At 29.3% G+C, this 21385-nt stretch overlaps 2 protein-coding genes across 4 annotated transcripts in view; one reads left to right on the top strand and one right to left on the bottom strand.

Moving 5' to 3' along the window:
* LOC107443405 (mitochondrial inner membrane protease subunit 2) overlaps positions 1-21385 on the top strand; it is a 132633-nt gene that overhangs the window by 26726 nt on the left and 84522 nt on the right. The window lies entirely within an intron of this gene.
* Positions 273-21385, bottom strand: part of LOC107443404 (leucine-rich repeat neuronal protein 1) — a 22359-nt gene continuing 1246 nt past the window's right edge. The window contains exon 2 of the mRNA XM_016057252.3: positions 273-3804. Coding sequence (XP_015912738.1) covers positions 1660-3726 — 2067 coding nt within the window. The 5' untranslated portion in view covers positions 3727-3804 and the 3' untranslated portion in view covers positions 273-1659. The remainder of the gene's footprint in view (positions 3805-21385) is intronic.

Below are 21385 nucleotides of genomic sequence, written 5' to 3' on the forward strand. Positions count from 1 at the left end.
TAAATTATTTTTATTTTCTTACATTGTAATTTTTAATTCTATTGTAATTTTTAATTCTATTTGGCTTAGTGTGGCATAGTTTGGTTTAATGTGAAAAGTTTGTTTGCAGTTATAGATTTTAATGTGGTTTTTAAATGTCCAAAGTTTAACCTACTATTTATTATAAAAATTTTCCTGGTATTATGATTTGTCTTTATTGTTTAAATAGGAATTAAAAAAAGTTGGTTATTGTTTTTACAAATAAGTCTCAATATTTTTCTTAAATAATAATGTAAAACAAATAAAAGGTGTATTTATTAATCTGAACATATTACATTTTGCTGGCCATTTTTGCTCCAGTATACATACATAAATTATGGAATTTTTCGAAAATATATTTCAATACATAACATTTTACACATAAACATGATTAGCTGCCTGTTTATCGTAGATTCTTCAATCATGAAATTTGATTAAGAAATTCATTTAACTTTTAAAAATTTATAATGTATAACAATGTGTCTTATATATTAAATAATTTGAGATTAAGTACCTCAATAATTTTTCATCTCACAAACAACGTTTGAAACAACTTTTGATGTGAATATTCACCATTGAAAAATAAAATTTCACTATACAGTACAAGCTTCATCTAATGTACAAACATTTTAACAAAACATCTAAACAAAATTATTTTAATATGTGTTTGCGCTACTTTAGCTTTTCTAAAAAATTCTAATGTGATTCAAATGTTCTTTTTTAAAAACTTACTCTTTCAAGGGAATCATGTCCGCTGTCCAGATAGAAATTCATCATAGTAATGATCTAGCGATGATAGAGCGTTGCCTAGCAACGGCAAAGAGATGAATAAAAAAAAAAAATCTTTATTTTGATTGCAAAATTTTGCTGCAAAGTATTCTTACCAACTGTTTTAACAATATCCTCCCCGAAAACTGAGAAATAATATTGCCAAAAACATCAACAAAAAAAAAACTAACTTTATGATGCCCTAATTTATGATGACGCAAAATAGCTTAAGTTTTTTTAAAATTATTTTTGTCCTCTTATTGCTTCAAATTTTTGCAAAGTTGTGAATGTTTTCCCTAAAATCAGCACCAAAATAATAGTAATAATAATAATAAACATTGTTTGTATGTAGAAGGAACTCCCCTCGCCACAAAAAGTCTATGCTGCTATGGAAACAAGAAATAGCACGTTTCAAAGAGGGGAGCTTCACTCGGTCCTGATTCAGCTTATCTCTCCCACGTGACCCAAAATCTGTCTTAAATATTGACTTATTACCCTACTGGAAATAGTTGAACCTCGTAACCATAGTCACCGACACTGTCTAAACGAATGGCGAAATGAGTTCTTTCCATCGATAGAAAAAGGCATAGACTATATATGCCTTTTTCAAATTTACTTGGTGCGAAAATTTTACTCTACGCCTGAGAGCAAATTCCCCGATTTGGTAACCCTGCATTATCGTTGCTAGGCAATGAGTTTGTTTTAAGGGAAACATCATGGAACAACGGATAGCCTTCCCTTGTTGCACTGGTATTCTAAAGTAATTCTTTATATAAAGCATTTACATACAATGGCGCTTTAGCTTGGGCTATTTTAAGGACGTGGCATTTATGCGTTTTCATGCTATATATTATACTTCACTATAATATTTGTTCACGATCCTACATGAGACATCAGTGGACTATGTAGATTTTCCATAGGTATTTGAGCCATATTGCTTACCAGTGATTTTTCGGGTGTGTCGTATTGTCTTTGGCGATATTTCCTGGCGGCAACTGTGACGACACACACGACTACCATCATGGTGGTGATGATACCCAGAACTGCAGCTACAGCGACATTGCTAGTGTGGTGTATGCCCTGCATCATGAAGCTTTCATCTTTAGTGCGGGCTGAAGTGCAAGAAAATTGCACGTACTGTCTGTCTTCTTTATTCTTGACGCCGATGCAGAATTTATAAGTACTTTTTGGCTGAAGATTGTTTATGGTGTAGGAGCGAAAGAACTGACTCACTGTCACTGATTGGTATTCTTTTTTCGTATTCGTGCCATTTTCCCTTCGATATATTATTTCATACTCAGGGAAGGAATTTCTAGCTGTACCGTTCCACACGACGGTCACGAAAGTGGACGCTATACCCAAAGCAAAAATGTTAATGTCTATATTTTCAACGATTAAGTTAGTGACGGCTACAACTTCACCCATGGGGTTTTCTGCTATGCAAGTATACGTTCCCGAATCTTTGGGCTTTATGTGATATAGCTCCAGGCTGCCAGTGTTCTTAAACTGGATATGAATATCATTGGACGTTTGGTTAAGGACAGCGCCATTCGGTAAAATCCAGTGGATGTTTGGGACGGGTATGCCGTTTGCTCTGCATTGAAAGATGTATTTTTCTCCTATCTTTTTATCAACTGTAATGTTGGAGGGTCCCACAAGAAAAGGTTGGCACGTGTCAGGTATTTGCGAGGCCTTCAAGTCTTTTACCGGGGTTTTGTGAAACTCTGAAGGTTGATCACACGTCATGATGTCTGAATTGAGGATCTCAATTCGACTTGCATTGCTACATAACATTTCGTGTATCCATTTTATGTTACAGTCACATAGAAGGGGGTTATCATAAAGACTTATTTGCAAAGGTTTTAGAAACGTTTTGATTACATCTCGGTTGATGGCTGTTAAGTTGCTACCGTGTAGGGACAAAATCCTTAGGTTCGGGACATTTATGAATGCGTGGGAGTCCACGAACTGGAGCTTCGTGTTGTGGTGTAAATGCAAAGTTTTTAGGTATGGTAAATCCCAAAAGGCACCTCGGTCGATAAGAGTCAAATCTGCAATGTTTTCCACAAAAGCTTCTTCGAGTGTTAGGTGGACAAAATCACCCGTATGCAGCTGTGGAAAAAAGTTTCCTCCTAATTTCAGGATTTTAAGATTTTTAGTTGCCTGGAGAGACGTTGATGGTACTTTGAAGAGTTGATTATCCTCGATATAAAGGGAAGTTAGATTCTCCAGTCCATCGAATGCGTGGTCGCTGACGCCGCGAATTTTGTTACCGCTAAGTGAAAGCTTTCGGAGATTGCCCAGTGCCGTAAAAGAGCCGCTATTAATGTAAGAAATGTGATTGTTTTCAAGGTGCAATTCTTCCAGTTTTGGAAGTTCCTTGAACCATTCTGGAAATATGGCATTCAATTGATTGTGATCAAGGTTCAAGCGACGTAGTTCTCGCAATCCATCAAAAACATGCTCTTCAATGAATTTTATCTGTACATGTGTCATGACCAGTATGCGCAATCGATGGATGCCTCTAAAAACTCCGTTAAAAACTGTCCTGAAGTCATTATAGGACAAATTAAGAACTTGTAAATTTGTAAAGTTGTGGAAAATAAGACCTCGGCCGAGTTGTTTGATTTGATTGTGGGACAAGTCTAGCAACAAAAGACTATTTAGTGGAGGTAGTTGATTGTAGAGATCAGTCAGATTGTTGCTTTGTAGGATTAGAGCATTCGTCTCTGGCGGTATTCCTTCTGGGACAGAAGTTAAGCGATGTTTGGTACAGTTGGTGGTCTTCAAACTGACGTTACCGAGGAAACTGAAGATCTGAGAGGAGCAGCTGCAGGAACTTGGGCATGGGGCTACTGGCGTGGTGACTGTAGTGGCAATTGCTTGATGGAGAAGCGGTGGCAGCAGGAAGAGCAGATGTATCAAAAATGGATCTTTCATTTCGGACCACGACTGCGGTCCATACTCTGTTCACAGGACATAGCTTTTCAATCCATTGTTGAAATACTCAACTGTTGCCTGAAATAAAATGTTAAATTTTAGTAATAACATTTAATACAGTTATTATGATTTTTATTCTATATCAAGTGAATCAGTTATCAGATCCATATCTATTTTGCAATTTTCATTTTAATGAAACTCGGTACACATTTTAGTATGTATCTAAAAATCTAAGCTCGGCGAAAGTTTCAGATGGAGAAATTTTATATTGTAATAATAACGTAGAGCATATGAGAAATTATCATAAGCAAAGGAAATTCAAGTTTAATGGGACATAATTTTTTAAAAAGTAAAGAAATTTCGTCCCCAGATTTTGTGTTGATTTTTCTATTAAATAAATCATGTACAATGAAAAGTTTTAGATTTTTAAAATTAGCAGCACATTTGTTTTATTTTAAAAAAACTTTTCTTAAAATACCTAACGCAACCAAATTTGAAAATTTGTGTTTTTGCCTATAAACGTTATGTTTTTATTTCTAATAGTAGTTGTAAAATTACGATAAATTCAGCTAAACAGGGATTACGAAGTAAGTTTATTGAAATTTGTGATGGAATAGAAATTTAAATTATTACATTTTTTTGAAATCTGCAATAATTCTAAAACTATTTTTTCAAAATATTTTAAATTTTTACACCTGTCTAACATTTATTTATAAAGCATCTACACAAAATCTTTATTTGTTGCTATAAAAACTATGCTGACGTGGAGTAAACTTGAACGTTTTCTGATCACAATTTGAATCCTCACTTAAAACTATTGTGTCAGTTCTCCAATCTGAAATCTTTCTGCATTTTTTTATACATCTTTCTATTTCTGAAAATTGTCCTGAAACATAACTGGAAAGTTTCACCCCTACCCTTAATTTTGTAAACTGTGGAAATATTAAATTGGGAATAGATATGAAAACAGGTCCACTTGAGATCTAACTCTCCAACTCAGATATAAGTGATGAAATAGTTTGTTTGAGAGCATTTAAGATGAATATAAATGTTCAGTCATGAGATTAATGCTCTTAAAATAGTTCAACGTACACTATTACGATTTTGATAGGCAGAAAGTTTGCTTAATGTGAACTTATTCGTATGGTGTTTACTGTTTCTGGCGAACACTTTCTAGGACAATCGGAAGTGAGAAATTTGAGTAAGAGTTTCTGTGAATATCGGATTTGTCAAGACCCCGGCAAGCAAATGCCACGTTCTCTTATGAATCCTATGCTGCTACTATTTCTATTAACTATTTCACTATCAGCAAATGCTGATAGTGAAATAGTTCAAAGTAATCAAAAAGTTACAACTTGTGACTTTCGTAGATCGCTTTGCCTGACGTGGGTAAAGGCATGGTACAATTACCTTTAGTTATATGTAGTCTGTGAATAACTGAAGGTGTTAACACCCCATTTAATTATATAGGGAACGTTTATCTTTTTAATAAAATTTGAAGTCAAATTAATCTATGTGATTAAAGTCAAAGTCATAAACTTTAAACATGTACAATCATTAGTCGCATGCGAAATATCCCTGTGATTGAACTTAATCTTTTATAAACAAATAACATGCACGTCTTAAATTGAGAAACTAAATGTAACTTAATGTAAAATATAAAGCAAACAAATGTTGAATTGAAACTATATAAGTGGGTATGCAAACAATTTCATTTTTTAAAATGTTTTTTATGTAGGTTGCTATTGCATGCCGAATTTTGAAAAATCATTCTACCTTACCCAGTAATGTAATATATGTTGACAATTGGGTACTTGCAGCTCGAGATGAACTGAAGTGATTTGCTTAACCATGTCATTTGAATTACATTTAATTGAATACTTGTAAGCGCGTGTGTGTCGAATCTGATTGGTTTCTGAATCGACGAATGCCACGATTTACCTACGATGACGTCACCTGCAAGCATCCGATTGTGAATCTTATATTAAAATACAATTCAACGGTGTAGAGATGAGAAAAAAAAATATTGATTGTTTATCTCTGTACAGAAATAACATTTAAGATTGAGTTTCTACTAGTCGCTGATTGATTTAGTTACATGCAATATTCAGTTTTTGTGTTTACATTAAAATAATATAAATAGTTAATCACATTCTTTAATTGTGATTTTTTTTAATAAATTTTTACTAGCACGTGAATTCTTTTTGAAGACTTTTTCTTTATTATTGAAATTTGTATTGTTTGGAAGATTTTAATTGTAATTTAATTATAAAAAAGCAAGAATGGGTATCTTTCTAAAATATTTCTACATTATTACAATACTGAATTATTAATTATAGTTCCGAATCGAGCAGAAATGCGCAACTTCTTCCGAACACATTTTGAAATTGCAAATGTCATTTTTCAAAATGCAAGAATCTTACTTTAAAGTATAATTACTGCAATTATAATGCAGTTTAAGAATTAATTACTTATTTATTATTTTTTAACTATATTTTATATTGACTATCAATAATAAAAACTGCTTGTTTTTGAGTAATCAATTATTAAGATGATTGATGGAATTCACGAATTCCCAACCGTTCTCCGTTTAGCTTTCTTTTTTTTTCTGTACTCATTATCTTTTCAGTTAAATTTTCTTTCGTTGATTTTCCTTCGTAATCCCTCACCATCAGAGCTCTTAATTATGTAAAAGTCGACTTCTTTTAATTACAAAAATGCCCTTTCCCTTTTAGTCGCTAGATAAAACTTAATTAGGCTCACGTGAAGTTGGGTAAATATGACGAGATAGTAGTGCATTTAAAGCGCAGTTTTTGAGATGATTTAAGTATGAAATTAAAGCACCAGAGAAGGAGGCAAAAGCATTTTTTTTCGAGGAGAGAAAATTATCTAAGCTTTTTTAATTAATAATGCAAAACGCGATTAAATAGAACTCTCGTGCCGGGCATAATTCAAGCTCATGAATATGATATGGTGTTGCAATCTCTTTTTAAATAGGGTTTGGACGATAACAAAAGAACTTAACATTTCTTGGTATTTTTAATAAAATTATTCCATTTGCTTGGTATAATTAAATAAAAAGATTGTTTTTTTTTACTGCTTTGCCAGTGTTTTTTGTATTACCGAGGACGTTAAAATATTTACCCTCATCAAAGAAACTTTTAAAAATAAACGATAACAAATTATACAATTCGTACCTCGTGTAAAAAAAAGTTTTTTTTTAATTCTTGTAATTTTTTTCCGTTTTCTAAATAAAAACGCTTATTTCAGTTTTGTTAATAAAATTTAACTTTGCTCTTAGGGTTGAATTTGACAGGGAAGCAAATGTTAGCTTTCTAATGTATTTGGTTTCCTGGATGCGAAGTTATTGCCATTATTTAGATGAGAAATCGTAACCCCAGTGTTTGAGTGAGATATTTATGCCAACACTTGAAAGAAAGATCCTTGCCAATGTCTGGGAGAAAGAGAACTGCCAATGTTTGGTTGAGAGATCATTGCCAACGCTAGCATGAGAAATGCTTCTGTAAAATTTCTGTAGATAGAGTGATCCATTCTCCGAGCCAAACACCTCCTATGCTAATTATCAGAATGAAAATCGCCTATAAAACGACTAATTCGAAACTTTGGTCACACTCTATAATTGCAGTGAACAGTGAATTTTGTACTTCAAACCTTACTGAAATGGTGATAGTATTGGTGGTATGGTACAGTGCGTAGTACTTACAAGTAAATATTTAATTTCAAAAATGTTTTATTTTTAAATTTTTATTTCTCAAGAACTATTTGACCAATTGTAGTGATTGGTCTGTAATTTCTTATTTAAAATTAAAATGTTATAAAAGTTTGTATATTTTATAATTTGATACCTGCAAGAGGTGTCATCGAAGGTAAAGCGTGGCATTTGTCGATTGAGAAGCCAATCACACACTCGCGCGTTTGACGCACACGCGTGACGACGCTTACAGGTATCCAATTCAATCTGATTTTAAATCACAAGGTTAGGCATAATCACTTAATTTTTTCTCGGGTTACAAGTACCCAATTAAAAATGTTTTCGACTAATACTGAGTTAAATGATAAAAAATAATAAATAATCAATAAAATAATTTTTTGTATGTATTTGTCTGTCTTTTATGAACAAGTTTTATAATTGTGTGGAATAAGTTTTCGATTTGCTTACAAGTATCGAAATATACTGAACTACGCTAGCATTAATTTTAAGTGACCTAAAATTTTGATTGCTCTTCTGACTAAATTATTAAGACCATATCTTCCAGATGGCGTCTAAACCCATATTTTCATGGTTAAGAATCTAAATCTGTTGCAAAAAAGGCATGTTTTGAAGAGAGTGTTTAAACTCGAAATTTAAATCGATTCTTTGCTTCGTGGCAAAAAACTTTTTTAATAAGATTAATCTTCGTTCACATTGCACTGCGAGGAAAATCATAAATTTCGCCAATAGTTGAATTTGTGGAATATTTAAATTATTTGTTTTTATTAAATCATTAGAGCAACCCCGCTATATATCGTAATTTTTAGCAATTCAAGTGGTAAACATTTTTAACAACCATATTTTTCTTTTCTATATCTTCAAGTATTTGGTTAAAAATAATACTAAACAATAATTGAAATTTGAATAAAATAAAAAATAAAAATTTGCAACCGCATAATAATTTTAGAAGAAAAAGGATATTCTCCTCGCATAACTAAATTCGCAAAGAGTTCTTAAACTAAGTAATCTACCGAAATCATTCCGTATTCAGTTTCGAGGCACAATAAATTTTGTGAAAGTCGTAAAAAGTGCGTAATCCTTTTCTTACCTACGAGCCTAAAATAAGATAAAATATTTTATTTATGTATACAGCGTGCAACACTATTACTTTGCGAAGTGAAAATTTCATTTTCTTAAAAGGTTCTACTTGTTCATGTAATAAATATAGCGATTCTTTTATAAATAATAAGAACTGTGTTAATATATTGTTGTCATATTGTTAAAGTAAAATATTTTCCGATTATTATTTAGTTAAAAAATACAAATAGTTTCCACTTTTGTTTATCTTATTTTTTTTTCCTTATATGAACATAAACTTTTGCGCGGATTAAGTAATTGACTTTAAAGCTCTTTGAATCGATCAAGTCCTTACGTTGAAGTGCTTTTACAAGCAGTGCTTATATCTTTTTATATATTCGAGGTAAGTAATTGATGGAAATAATACAATTATGGAGGATGCACCTTTATTTTAGATGCTTTGAAAGGAAGCATTTTTTTATGTAGTTTTTATTTATTGATATTTACTTAAAAAAATCACATGTTGACAAATTCTAGCATAATAATCTTTTCAATTATGAAGACTCGTATTTTATAATTATTTATTTAATAGCAGTTTTACTAAGGCAAATTTTACTTCATTACATTTTACATCATGATAAATATCCTTTTGATTAAAATATATGTATTTGTATGTTTTTTACTGTTTTATATTTGGTATACCATGCACCATTCTCCCAACCCCTCAACTTTGTTACACGTAAAGGAAAGGCTCTCATTGACAAACCGTCACCAACTTAAGGTTATATTTTGTTATCTTAGCGGCTTTTGGCTCTACTGGCCAATGCCAAGAAGCCTGCTTTTTGAAGCCAAGAATTTTTAATTCAGAGAATGCGTTTCTTGTTTTTTTCAGTGGCACAATCTATTGCCAAGAATAGGAAATCAGTCACACACACACACGCCACAGCCCGTTTTACAGGGAGGACCCAAACATCCTCCATTCATGCATCCAATGATCGTAATTTTGACCTGAACCAGAGAACGATCAATATTCAATTCTATACCTCCAGGGGTATTGATTTGTTACCTGGAGGACTTTGTGAACCCGACAGATTTAACGTGCATTAGTCACCTTTTAATACTCGGGGATTCGTCGGCTGGTGGGATTCGAACTCACATTCTAATGAACATGAGCTCAACGTTCGTTAAATTATATATTTAACTTTAGATCGTGAAGGAAAAAAAAGAAAAAAAATTGCTGAAATAGCTTGAAATCGCATTTAGACAATCTATCTTAATATTAAAACTTGCACTAAGTCTTATGTACATATTATTACTAAATTTTCAAAGAGTTTTTTTTAAAGTTTATTATCGTAGTAGATATTAATTTAAATATAGAATTCAAAATAGAATTTAAAATTAATTCTTATGCGAATGGGGAAAAAAAAAGAAAAATTTCGGAAGATCTGAAAATGTTTGTAAAATACTGCATTGAATTTTGCAAACCGTTTTATTTTGTCACATTGTGTAGTATTTAAAATCTATCTAAAATTGATTGGATAAAGGAAATATTGATTTGAGAGTTAGTTATTGTGAAATTAAGATGAACTACAAACTTAGAAATTCATAATTTGCATTTAATAGTTAGATCGGTTTGTGTAAGAAATGTATAAATGAGTGCATCTTTCACAAACACAGATAATGAAAATCTTAAAATAATAAAAATGTGTACTAGTGCAATCATTTTATCACCCACTATTATAATAAAATTCAGGAAAACATGCTAAAATGTCACAAAAAATTATTTAGCTGTAATTTAGCGATCATAATAAATGAAAATCCGTTATGGTAAGTGAGGCCTTTGGTCCTTATTCATTATTTTGTTACATAATTTAGTCTTCCAGACCGTTTAAAATTACCAGATTAATATTACCCCAATATAACATTACAGAACATAGCATTACCCTTAGATTAATATTACTCTCCGATATTTTAAAAATTGTTTTAATTTCCCATAATAGCCAAGTAAATAAATAATGGCTGCTTTTATGACCTAGTTGCTTACTTGACTCTACATAGGTTATATTATGGTTTCAGGTCATGGAAATACTATGTAAATGTTGTATATAATGTGTTGAAACGAAAATTCATTCACAGTAAAATAAAGCATCCCATTTTTAATGAAAGGGTTCTAGTGCTATTATTATTTATTTATTGTTATTTTTTTTTAAAGTTAACTATTGATCGCCAACCATTGCATTGTGTGATTTCCATTTAAATTATTTTTGCCTCTCTTCACTTCATCAGTTTGGGATACATTATGCAAATCATCGTCTGAAGAGTTTTCGAACTAAAGTATTTTTTTTTCTCCCTCCTTCTCCCTTATCGATTATGTCAGAAACCACACGCATTATCAAAAACCACCATTTGCTGATCTTCCCTCATTAAACGGAATGAACTCTTGGGGAAGGGGAAGGAAAAAAAAAAACTGTTTCAACTGAGTTTATTCAGCTACTTCGGAATCGGTTTCTTTTCATAGATTGATAGAATATATTTATTGTTAGTGATGCATGAAAAGCGTTACGTGTATCGCCCACTAAAGGTATGATTTTTTTTTTGCTTTGCAGTTACATGGTGCGTAGCGTTTTTAAAAAGTGCTTAAAGGTGCTTGTTTTTAATTTTCGTCATTTAAATGTTCCTAAAGGTGCTTTTTTTATTGGGTGTTTTTAAAAAGTGCTTAAATTTTCCTTTTCGAAAATGAAATTTTTTTCATTACCTTGTCGATTTTTGACACGTATTGTGCAAAAGCATGCTTTTCACACTGTTCTGTTCATTCAAGCACAATTTATTTCTGCGTACCGTAGGTCCTTAGCATATGAAGGCTTCAATCATTTTACATGTTAGATGAAATATTTGCGAGTCCGCTTGTGTGTCTACTGAGCTGAGCTCGGTGAGATTATTGCACTTTCATGTGCAATTCTGCTGCATTTTGCAAGATATTCTCAATTTCAGGCTTCATTTTCCACCCTCTGACCGAAAAATCTCTTGATCATTTTATAATGGCTAATGTAATCAAGAAGGGTTCTTTGTCAGAAACTAGGTATTTTATCATGATCATCTAAAGACTTTGAAAATTATTTTGCATTTTGTTAAAGTATATAGTGCTTAAAAATGTATTTTGAGCACTTAAAAAGTACTTAAAAGGTGTTTATTTTTTGTTGAGAGATTTGGCTACGTACCCTGAGTTAGTTACGCCTTTAAATTTAAGTTTAGTTAGTGATGTAGATAGTGGTAGAGAAATTTGACTTAATCGATAACGATTTAAGTTATTTATTGATTTATGTACTTTTTTTTAATGAAGACTAAAATTATAAAATAAGTAATTGATTATATTTACATTTCAAATTACATTTTAAAGTTGATTGAAAAAATTAAATTTCAAAGTTTACTGGAAGAAAAAAAAATTTTTTTTGTTACACCTAAACCGGAAAAAAAAACAAAAAACATGGATTGCATAACTTTTTAATATCGGTTGTGGGGATTTCGGATTTACGAAAATTTCAGAAAAAATAATGCGCTTGTCGCTTTTTGTTTGAGGTGCAGAAAAAGAAAAAAATATTTTGTTCTTTTTTACCGATTTAAGAAACTTTTTGTTTAATTTTATGCTATTACTTTTTTCTTTTTAGTTTAATTTCACGTAGTGTTGTAATATAGCAAAGCAAATAATGGCTGCTTTTATGACCTAACCACTCACTTGATACTACGTAAGTTATATTATGGTTTCAGGAAAGGTTTTCAATATATATGTATATATATATATATATTGAAAAGTGGTCAAAACTCCGATTTGAAATGAATTCTGTTATTAATGGCCGGGAATGAAACTCGTATAGTCATCTTCTACAGAGCTCCTGTTGAAATTTGGGCACACTAGCTAGTCACAAAGTGATCAAAATTTCGATTAAAAAATATGCTCCCACAATCTAGTAAATCCAGAGACGAGTTACGGGGACAGTAGTATTCCGTGGGAGAAACTTTTCATCTCAAATTTTGTTTCACCTCCATAACTGATTAAAAATTTAAAGTATAAAAAAAAAGTGTGTTCAGACAGACCTGTAGAGTAAGCTATGAAGTTTCAATTGTCGAAAAAGAAGTTTCAAATTGTCGAAATGCATACAAATTATTGGAGGAAAACTTCCCCATTGCTCAATCGTAAGTTATTCTCTCATAATTTGTTTTCGGGGCCGGGATAGCGTGGCTTGTAGGGAGTTTTTCCCATATCCGAAAGTTTGATCTCCCATATCCGAAAGTATGAGTTTGATCTCCAAAGGCTGAAGAATTCCTGTGTACAAAATGGTGACTGGTACACGCTAAATCGGTGTCACAAAGCCCTCCAGGTTTCCACAATAACTTTGGGGTACTGGATCGTAGATTAATCATGCTCTGGTTCTGGTCAAAATTACGACATGCGCTTGGATGGATTGTGTGTGAATGTGTCCTCACTGTAAAACGGGATGTGACGTATGAATGTTGTCTCTGGATCATCCTCAGTAATGTTTCCCAGATCGTCGTCTATAGCCCACTGTGCAGCTCTAGTGCGACATGAAAAAAAGTACCAAATACCATAATTTGTTTTCATTTTGATAATTTTCAGCATTTGAAACTTCATGATTTACTCTATAGGTTTGCCTGCACTCACTTTTTCTATACTTTAAATTTTAAATTAGTTATGGAGGTGTAACAGAATTTGTGATGAAAAGTTTCTCTCACAATATAAAGTCCTCTTAAGTAGGCGTGAAAATAATATTGCAGCTGCCATTCATAGTTCGGGGATGCATGCAAAGTGTTTCATTTTTTTAAAAAAAAAAATAAGAAAAAATAAAAATATTTGTGTTATACTTCAAAATTTTTATCCTACAACACTTAAATAAGTACTTAAAATAATAACTCAAATGGTATTTTATTGCAAATGGATTTGTTAATATTTTAGAACATTGAAACGTTAAAAATTTTAGCAACATATTTAATGCTTCAACGATAGATTAACTATATTATTCTATGAAATAAGTAGATAAAAAGTAGAGTGGGATGATTTTTTTTAATACGTTAATTGACACATGTGATAACCAGTAGGTATTTGATCAAATAGCGGATTTAATACTTCAACTCAACAAGCATAGTTTCTAAGTACATTAATTGTAACAAGTAAGTACGTTAATTGACACATTCAGTTATTTTATGTGACAGCCAGTAAGCATTTTATAAAATAGCCGATATAATACTTCAACTTAACAAGCATAGTTTCTAAGTACATTAATTGTAACAAATAAGTGCGTTAATTGACACATTCAGTTATTTCATATGACAGCCAGTAAGCATTTTATAAAATTGGGGATTTAATACTTCAACTTAACAAATATAGTTTAAGTACGTTAATTGACACATTCATTTATTTGTTCAGTTATTAACATGTGATAACCATCAGTAAGCATTCTATCAAAAAACGGATTTAATACTTCAACTTAACAAGCATAGTTTCTAAGTACGTTAATTAATACAAATGAGTGCGTTAATTGACACATTCAGTTATTTCATGTGACAACCCGTAAGCATAAACAGCGGATTTAATACTTCAACTTAACAAGCAGTTTCTAAGTACGTTAATTAATACAAATGAGTGCGTTAATTGACACATTCAGTTATTTCATGTGACAACCCGTAAGCACTCTATCTATAGCAAGCTATTTCATACTTCAACGAAACAAGTATAGTTTCATTAATTTTTATCAAAAATGACGTTAGTTTCAATTACGATGGTTCTTTTACCACTGGTTAAATTGCGGAATGGGTAAATTTCAATCCTATTTCATTAATAGTGGTTCAAATAGTTATATTTATGCACTTTTTTTTCAAATATCAGAACTACTAAAACTGTGTAAGGGTGGCAAGGAACAATATTTGCTGTCTGAATCGTCAGAGATACTGTAATAAAATCAACTATGTCCTTGAAACTCAATTTCATTATTGAATATCATTTACCGAATTCCATTATATAATGTTCAAAGATTAATAACATTATAACAAATTTTTTTTTATATATATTTCTGAAATATTTGTTTCCACTTACGTTGTTCCAATTATGTGGCTCGACGATTCTTTTTTAAGAAAAGACAATAAATAATTTTTTTTCGATCGGTAATTTTTTTCTCTCATTTTTATTTATTCATAGTAACTATTTCTGTTAACTTTAATGAAAAAATAAACCTTTCCATTATCCTTAATCAGAATATATCCATCCATTATTTTTCTTTATGGTTTTTCAGAATTTTTTCAATCGTTTTTTTTTTTTTTATGTTCTCCCAATGGTCTAATAAAGAAGAGAGCTTTATTGAAAGCCTTTTTCCGGAATAGTCTGTTGTTAAAAATGGATTGTGAGTCACGTTTCCGGGATCAGTTAAGATTTCGCCATTTCTCTTGTCCGACATTCCAGATAAACGTCTCCTTTTCTTCCTGCTTAACAAAGATCCCTAATAAAGTTGAGAATAGAGAAGCTTTTTTATCTCCCCCCCCTCCTTAAAAAAAGTGCATTTTCCAGTTAAAACAATTTTTTAAACTTTTATATTTAAAACGAAGTATTTTTTATATACAGACTATCTAACACCGCTATAGCACAGACCCAGTAACGGGTTTATTATAAATGATGGATTATTATATATAAAATCTTTGAAATAATATTCAGTTGTATTGTTGAAAATGGTGATTGAATAATTTGTTTTTTCAATTATCAACTAATTAAATATATAAAGTCTCTTCCTTACAGCAAAGTTCTTCATATAACGAAATTTTTTTATTGAACGTTAACGTTCAAAGTATTCTTCAAGTAACGAAGCGGCAGTCTCACTTAGGATGCGTAACGTTTTTAAAAAGTGCTTAAAGGTGCTTAATTTCGATTTTCGTTTTTTAAAAGCCCTTAAAGGTTCTTTTTTCATTGGGTGTTTTTAAAAAGTGCTTAATTTTCCCTTTTTCAAAATTAGATTTTTTCTTTACTATGTTGATTTTCGCTTCGAATTATGCAGGAAGACACAGTTCACATTGGTCTATTCAACGTTTTCATAATTAATTCAACCCCAATCTATTTCGGCGTATAGTCTGTCCGTAGCGTATGAAAACGCCATTCGTTTTACATGATTCAAAATTTCATGATTTTTGACAATTGTCAAAAACAATGCCAAAAGGTTTTTTTTTTTGACATGACGGTTAAAACAAGATAAAACTATCGATTGTCAAAAACTTTCCAACCCTGCCTAATTATGATATTTTTCAAAGTGCTTAAAAATATTTTTTGAGTGCTTGAAATGTGCTTAAAAGGTGCTTATTTTTTGTTGAATAATTTAGCTACGCACCCTGTCACTGTAACAATTTTTTTAGTTGTTTACTTTTTCAGTTTTTGTCAATTTTGGAAATTTTTAGATAATTATTTTTTTTTTGATTTTCGTTATTCGTGAAGAAAGTTGCAGTTAAAAGTTGTAAATTTTTCTGTTCAACCAATTTGCTCACTCATTTGTCTTTTTTTTTTTTTTTTTTTTTTTTTTTTTAGAATCACAACCATTATTGATTCCAGTAAAATGACACAACTTAAACTCTCCTTTATAGTGTGCATAACTTTACTTTTAATTAAAAGTTGTAATTATGTACCTTTTTTTTGAGCTTTTCCCATAGTCTACAACATTTATAAAATAACATCTAAAAAGAAAATTTGAGTCCACTTAAACGAGCTACCACTTTCTCAGCTATTAACTACAAGCGCATGAGACAGCATTAGTTGAATAGCAATTTGAACGGAACCACTGAAAACGTTCACTATAATCTAGTATTCACAGTATTTCGGGTTTATTTTTGGGGGGTAAGATTGTATTTTGCTTTTAAAAATTGTTTTATTTCTACCCTTTTTACAGAAATGCTGTTTAAGTTATTAATTTTAAAAATAATAATCAGATAACAATGTTGTAAGGTAACATCGCCAATCATCATCTAATAGTTAACATCATCAATCATTTCAACAATTCTCCTTCAAGACTAGGGTTAGGATTGATGTGTTACTTGGCATCAAATTCTAATTCCAGGTCTCCCATGTTAACCCATGGTGAGTTATATGGATATTAATTCCCTATTTATTAAGTCCCCAATCAATATTTGGAACGTCTTTGGTTTCATTTTATTAATTAAAATGTATCTTATTGAATCTAGATACTAAATTTTAGTTTTTAATATTTTTAAAAAATCTTTCCGAAGTTTATATAGTATCTCTACTTGACAAAAGTTAAAAAAGAGTACCCATTAAACTTTAAAAATTTAAATTTTTTAATTACAATGTGTACTTCTATTTAATACTTAGAGGACAACAGATTCGAGTTTTTTTTCTTTTCATCTACTTTAGAAAAGTTTTCTCAAAAATTACTCTCCTGTAAATTCAAAAAGTAAAATTCATTTTTACATTTTACTTTTTGTATTACATTAGTATTTACATTTAGTAAATGTTTTCAAAAAAGTTTTTTGTATAGTTTAAACATATGAGGTTGAACCCGCTTTTTATTAAGCTAATTTTCTAATTTTATTTTAACATAATAAAATTTCCTAGCTGCCACTATTTTACAGCATAAGATGTTGTTTATCTTTTTATATTGTAAGGTTTTACTTTCTTTAGATATGAATTACCTTTTCATTTATGATTTTTAAAGAGTTTAAAAGGTGGGTCAAAACTCCCTACTAGAAAGAACCAACTTTAATCTAATCGAGTTATTACGCTAAGGAAACTAAAAAAATATAACTTACTATAATTGTGTAATATGAAATATGTATTTACGGATTAAATTTGAACTGAAATTGTTAAAGAAATTTAGTATGCAAACTATAATTCTCTTTAAACTGCATTAGTAATTTTAAATTTAAAGTATAGAGGACAGATAAACCAAGAATAACTTTGAGTTTTTGATGAAACTTTTTTTCCCAAACATGAAATTGCAAACTTTGTTTTTGATTATATTTTGCTGATTTTCGGTAGTGTAATTGATCCAATTATTTAAATATAACGTTATTTAGAGTTTTCTTAAGTTTTGATTTTTTATTTCAAAAGTCATTAGCATTTGAAGTTTTTTTTTCAAGTCATGTGTTTTATCCATTAATGTAAATCTATCCTAAATTAATTAAAATAAAGTAATATTATATTAATGTTAATTTTATCTTCGTATTTTTAAGAGGAAATATGTAAAACATTGTAAATTTTACATGTTAATCCTTATAAAATTTTGAATTTAATATGTTAAGTCTGTTATGGTTTTAAAATTTAAATTCAAAAGCGTTTCATTTTTTTTGTTAAAAAAATTTCCAACTCTTAAAAATAATGAAAAATAAATGTTTTATCTCAAATTAGTTTCAAAAATTTTACTCTATTTTAAACATTTTATTTTTGAATAAATATAATATGTTTGAGATGAATATATTTTAAATGCATATTGTTTATATTTAAATATTTTTAATATTTGAATATTTTTAACATTTGAATATTTTTAATATTTGAATATTTTTATTATTTGAATATTTATAATATTTGAATATTTTTAATATTTAAATATTTAAATCAATAAGATGTAATAACCATTTATATACCGAAGAAGTCTGTTTTTAAATTATGTTTACTGGAATTCGTTGTTCAATTTTGAAATGAATTTTATTGGTTGATATTGCTTTGCACGGTACTCAGGTTTATGGAATGTGGCATTAGGTAATTTACAAAATCCTTTTGTCAAATATTTACTATCAAAAATTTGAGACGAAACATTTATGTAATTGCATAAATATCTTAAAATTACAGTGACTGTCGTGTTAATGTTTATAATTACGTCTATCGAATTTTAATACTATGTCTTATTTTGTACTGTGTTTTATTTACTATTAAGTATAAGGTAAAATACTTGTGTTTCTTTTTTATTCTTCTAGAAATTTATTTAGAATAATTATTCTATTGCTGTAGAAAGTGGATAAATTGATTTTTTTTTAAAAACTATCTAACTTACATGACTTTAAGTTTTCAGATTTCTACATATATTATGCATACGTATGAATTAAAACAATTATTATTTTTAAGTTTCTACTTGATCATGTGTAAAATAACTTAATAACAGATCTATCAAGCTTAATTTTGTACATTTAAAAAAAGAAAACATCTAAATCAAAATTTGCATAGATTCAATATGATTCTATATAATTATATTATTATCAAATACATAGAATAATAGAGATCTAAATTGATTTGATATAATATAATTGTTAGACTCAAATCAATTTAGAGATTCGATTCTAATAATTATATTAAAATCAAATCTCTAAATAAGTCGCAAAAGTAAATGTTCAACATCTTATAAAAAATTTTTTCGATGCCTATTTTATTAGATAATTAAACTTTTTTCATAATTGCTTTGTACTGTTAAAGAATTTTTAGTCCTATTTCCAAATTAGTATTTATGTTAAATATAATAATGTTTTTTTTTTAAAATTGCCAATTGTAGTTATTATTTTAAACCATTTACAAGTTAACGTTCCAAATTTAAATAACAGTTTGTTTTTAAATGTAATATGTATTTTTTATAAATTTAATTTAATATTATTATATTAGATTAAAATTTTATGCTGAAAAATTTCACGTATCTTCATTTCTTTAATAATTTTCTCATTCTCAGCCCCTATTTTTTGTTTTGGTAAATTTTAATGGTTTAAACCAACTAATGGTCAACCGTTAATAAACAATGTAGGTTTAAACCATTCAAACCAATATTGATGTCTAACAGTCAACTTTGCTGCTTGGATTTTTCATGTTTGCTTCGATAATAACTACAAATTTGGTACAAAGTCTACAGAATAAAAGAAAAAAAAAAATTCGTTTTAAATATTTTATAGTTAAGAGAAAAATAATGAGTGAAATTTCTTGTCTGTATTAAAATATTTCAATAGAAATAAATTCAGCTGTTTTATGAAAAAAATATTTTTCAATCCGTAACAATAATTATGGAATACATTCAAGATGGCAGCGTTTATTTTATCTTTACTTTATATTAATATCTACTCATATGCTAATTTTATTTAAAAAAAGTACTTAGTTGTACCTTATAAATTTGAATTAATAGTTAAAATTTGTTAACTTTACGATAATATTTCAGAACGTGAAGAGAACGATTTAGAACGTGAAGAATTTAAATTTTGTAGCCAATTTTTACCCGTGCATTAAGTGGCCTCCATACGTGTTTTGCATTTTTTTTAGATAAATATAACTTGCTTGAATTTCATATTTTTTTCTTAATTTCTGTATTCTATATTTCACATCAATTTGTTAAATAACATTAAAATAAATGAAATTTTTTGTAAAGGTATAAATAATTTCATAGATAATGTTATTTTTGAATATTGTTCCAATATTGCTTTTAGTATCGAAGACCAGAGGTTGAAAAACGAATTAAATTTTAATTTAAAGAACCGGACAGGTTAAGTATGTATCGAAGCATCAGGAAGATGTATACAAAAACATCTTCATATATCCTTCTTATTGGTATTAAGAAGTAAATTAATATTCTCGGTTTATAATCGAGCATAAATAGTTCATAAACATCGAAATTCTGATGTTTAAAAACTTGACTTTAAAAATATTTTATAATAAAGACCTTATTGGAATACACGCCTTTTTAAATGTTTTTTTTCCAATAAATTGTTAGGTACCAATTGTTCCTTTATAAAATATTGACAAACTTTATTGAAACAATGAGAAACTTTTTTATTATCTTTTTTTGTGGTTGAAAGTATACTTGTAATTCATCAAAGTCTTATGTTTAACTTTTTATTTGTTTCATTCGAACCAGCTAAGCATTTATTTTTACGAAGACTTAAATTTATCCGCAAGTTCTTAAATATCCCTCATCGTTATCAAGTCCTTTTCCTTTAACTCTTTACATACTCGTTAACTTATACTCTTGGCCAAGATAACTCTCCTGCCTTCAATTGAAATGACAATACAATTGAAAGCAGGAGAATTTTTATATTTTGTCAGAGCTTAACCACACCGTTATATAATTAAAATGCATTTCTCTGCATGTTTAATTTTTTTAAATGTAGCAATAGTCAAATTATTTTAAATTAAATTTATAAATATAAGAATTAAATAAACATAAATAAATTTTTCTAATCAGTGAATAACTACGATTTAATTCAATGAGATACCTTCAAAAATGATAATGGCACAATGTTTGATATGTGGGATGTTAAGTCTAGCTTGTGTTCATTATTGCATTAATTGACAAAAATATAAACAGAAAACGAAAAAATGAAACGCTTGTTTAACAATCCAATGTGCTATTTAAGTAACTAAATATATAAAACATAACATACGTTTTTTACGTTAGTGATTGAATATTTTAACGCATGAATAAATGTAATTTGAATTGCACGTAAAATATTAAGATCGGCTTTGAAACACAAAGGGAGGCAGAAAAATTTTTTTTTTTCACTATCAACTTACTGCCGAAAACTTCTATATGGTAGATAAAAAATGATACCGAAATTTTTTTTAAATAAAAATTTATTTTTCTGATTTAGTATACCTTTAAAAGAGACACTAAACACAAAATTGTGCAATTTTTTAAAAATGATTTAGTTAGCCGAAATTTTTGTATAATTTTGTTTTATTAATGCAATTGTGCATAATATATGCTTTTGTCAAAACTGTAATTTAATGTGCTCTAATGAGCTTAAGGGCTTGCTGATAGAAATGCATTATTTTCCTGTTTTTTTTTCTATCCCTACAATTTACAAACATGTTCTCATAACGTACCAATATATATATATATA

This window comes from Parasteatoda tepidariorum, chromosome 4, assembly GCF_043381705.1.
Source record: "Parasteatoda tepidariorum isolate YZ-2023 chromosome 4, CAS_Ptep_4.0, whole genome shotgun sequence".
In the NCBI taxonomy this organism is placed as follows: domain Eukaryota; kingdom Metazoa; phylum Arthropoda; class Arachnida; order Araneae; family Theridiidae; genus Parasteatoda; species Parasteatoda tepidariorum.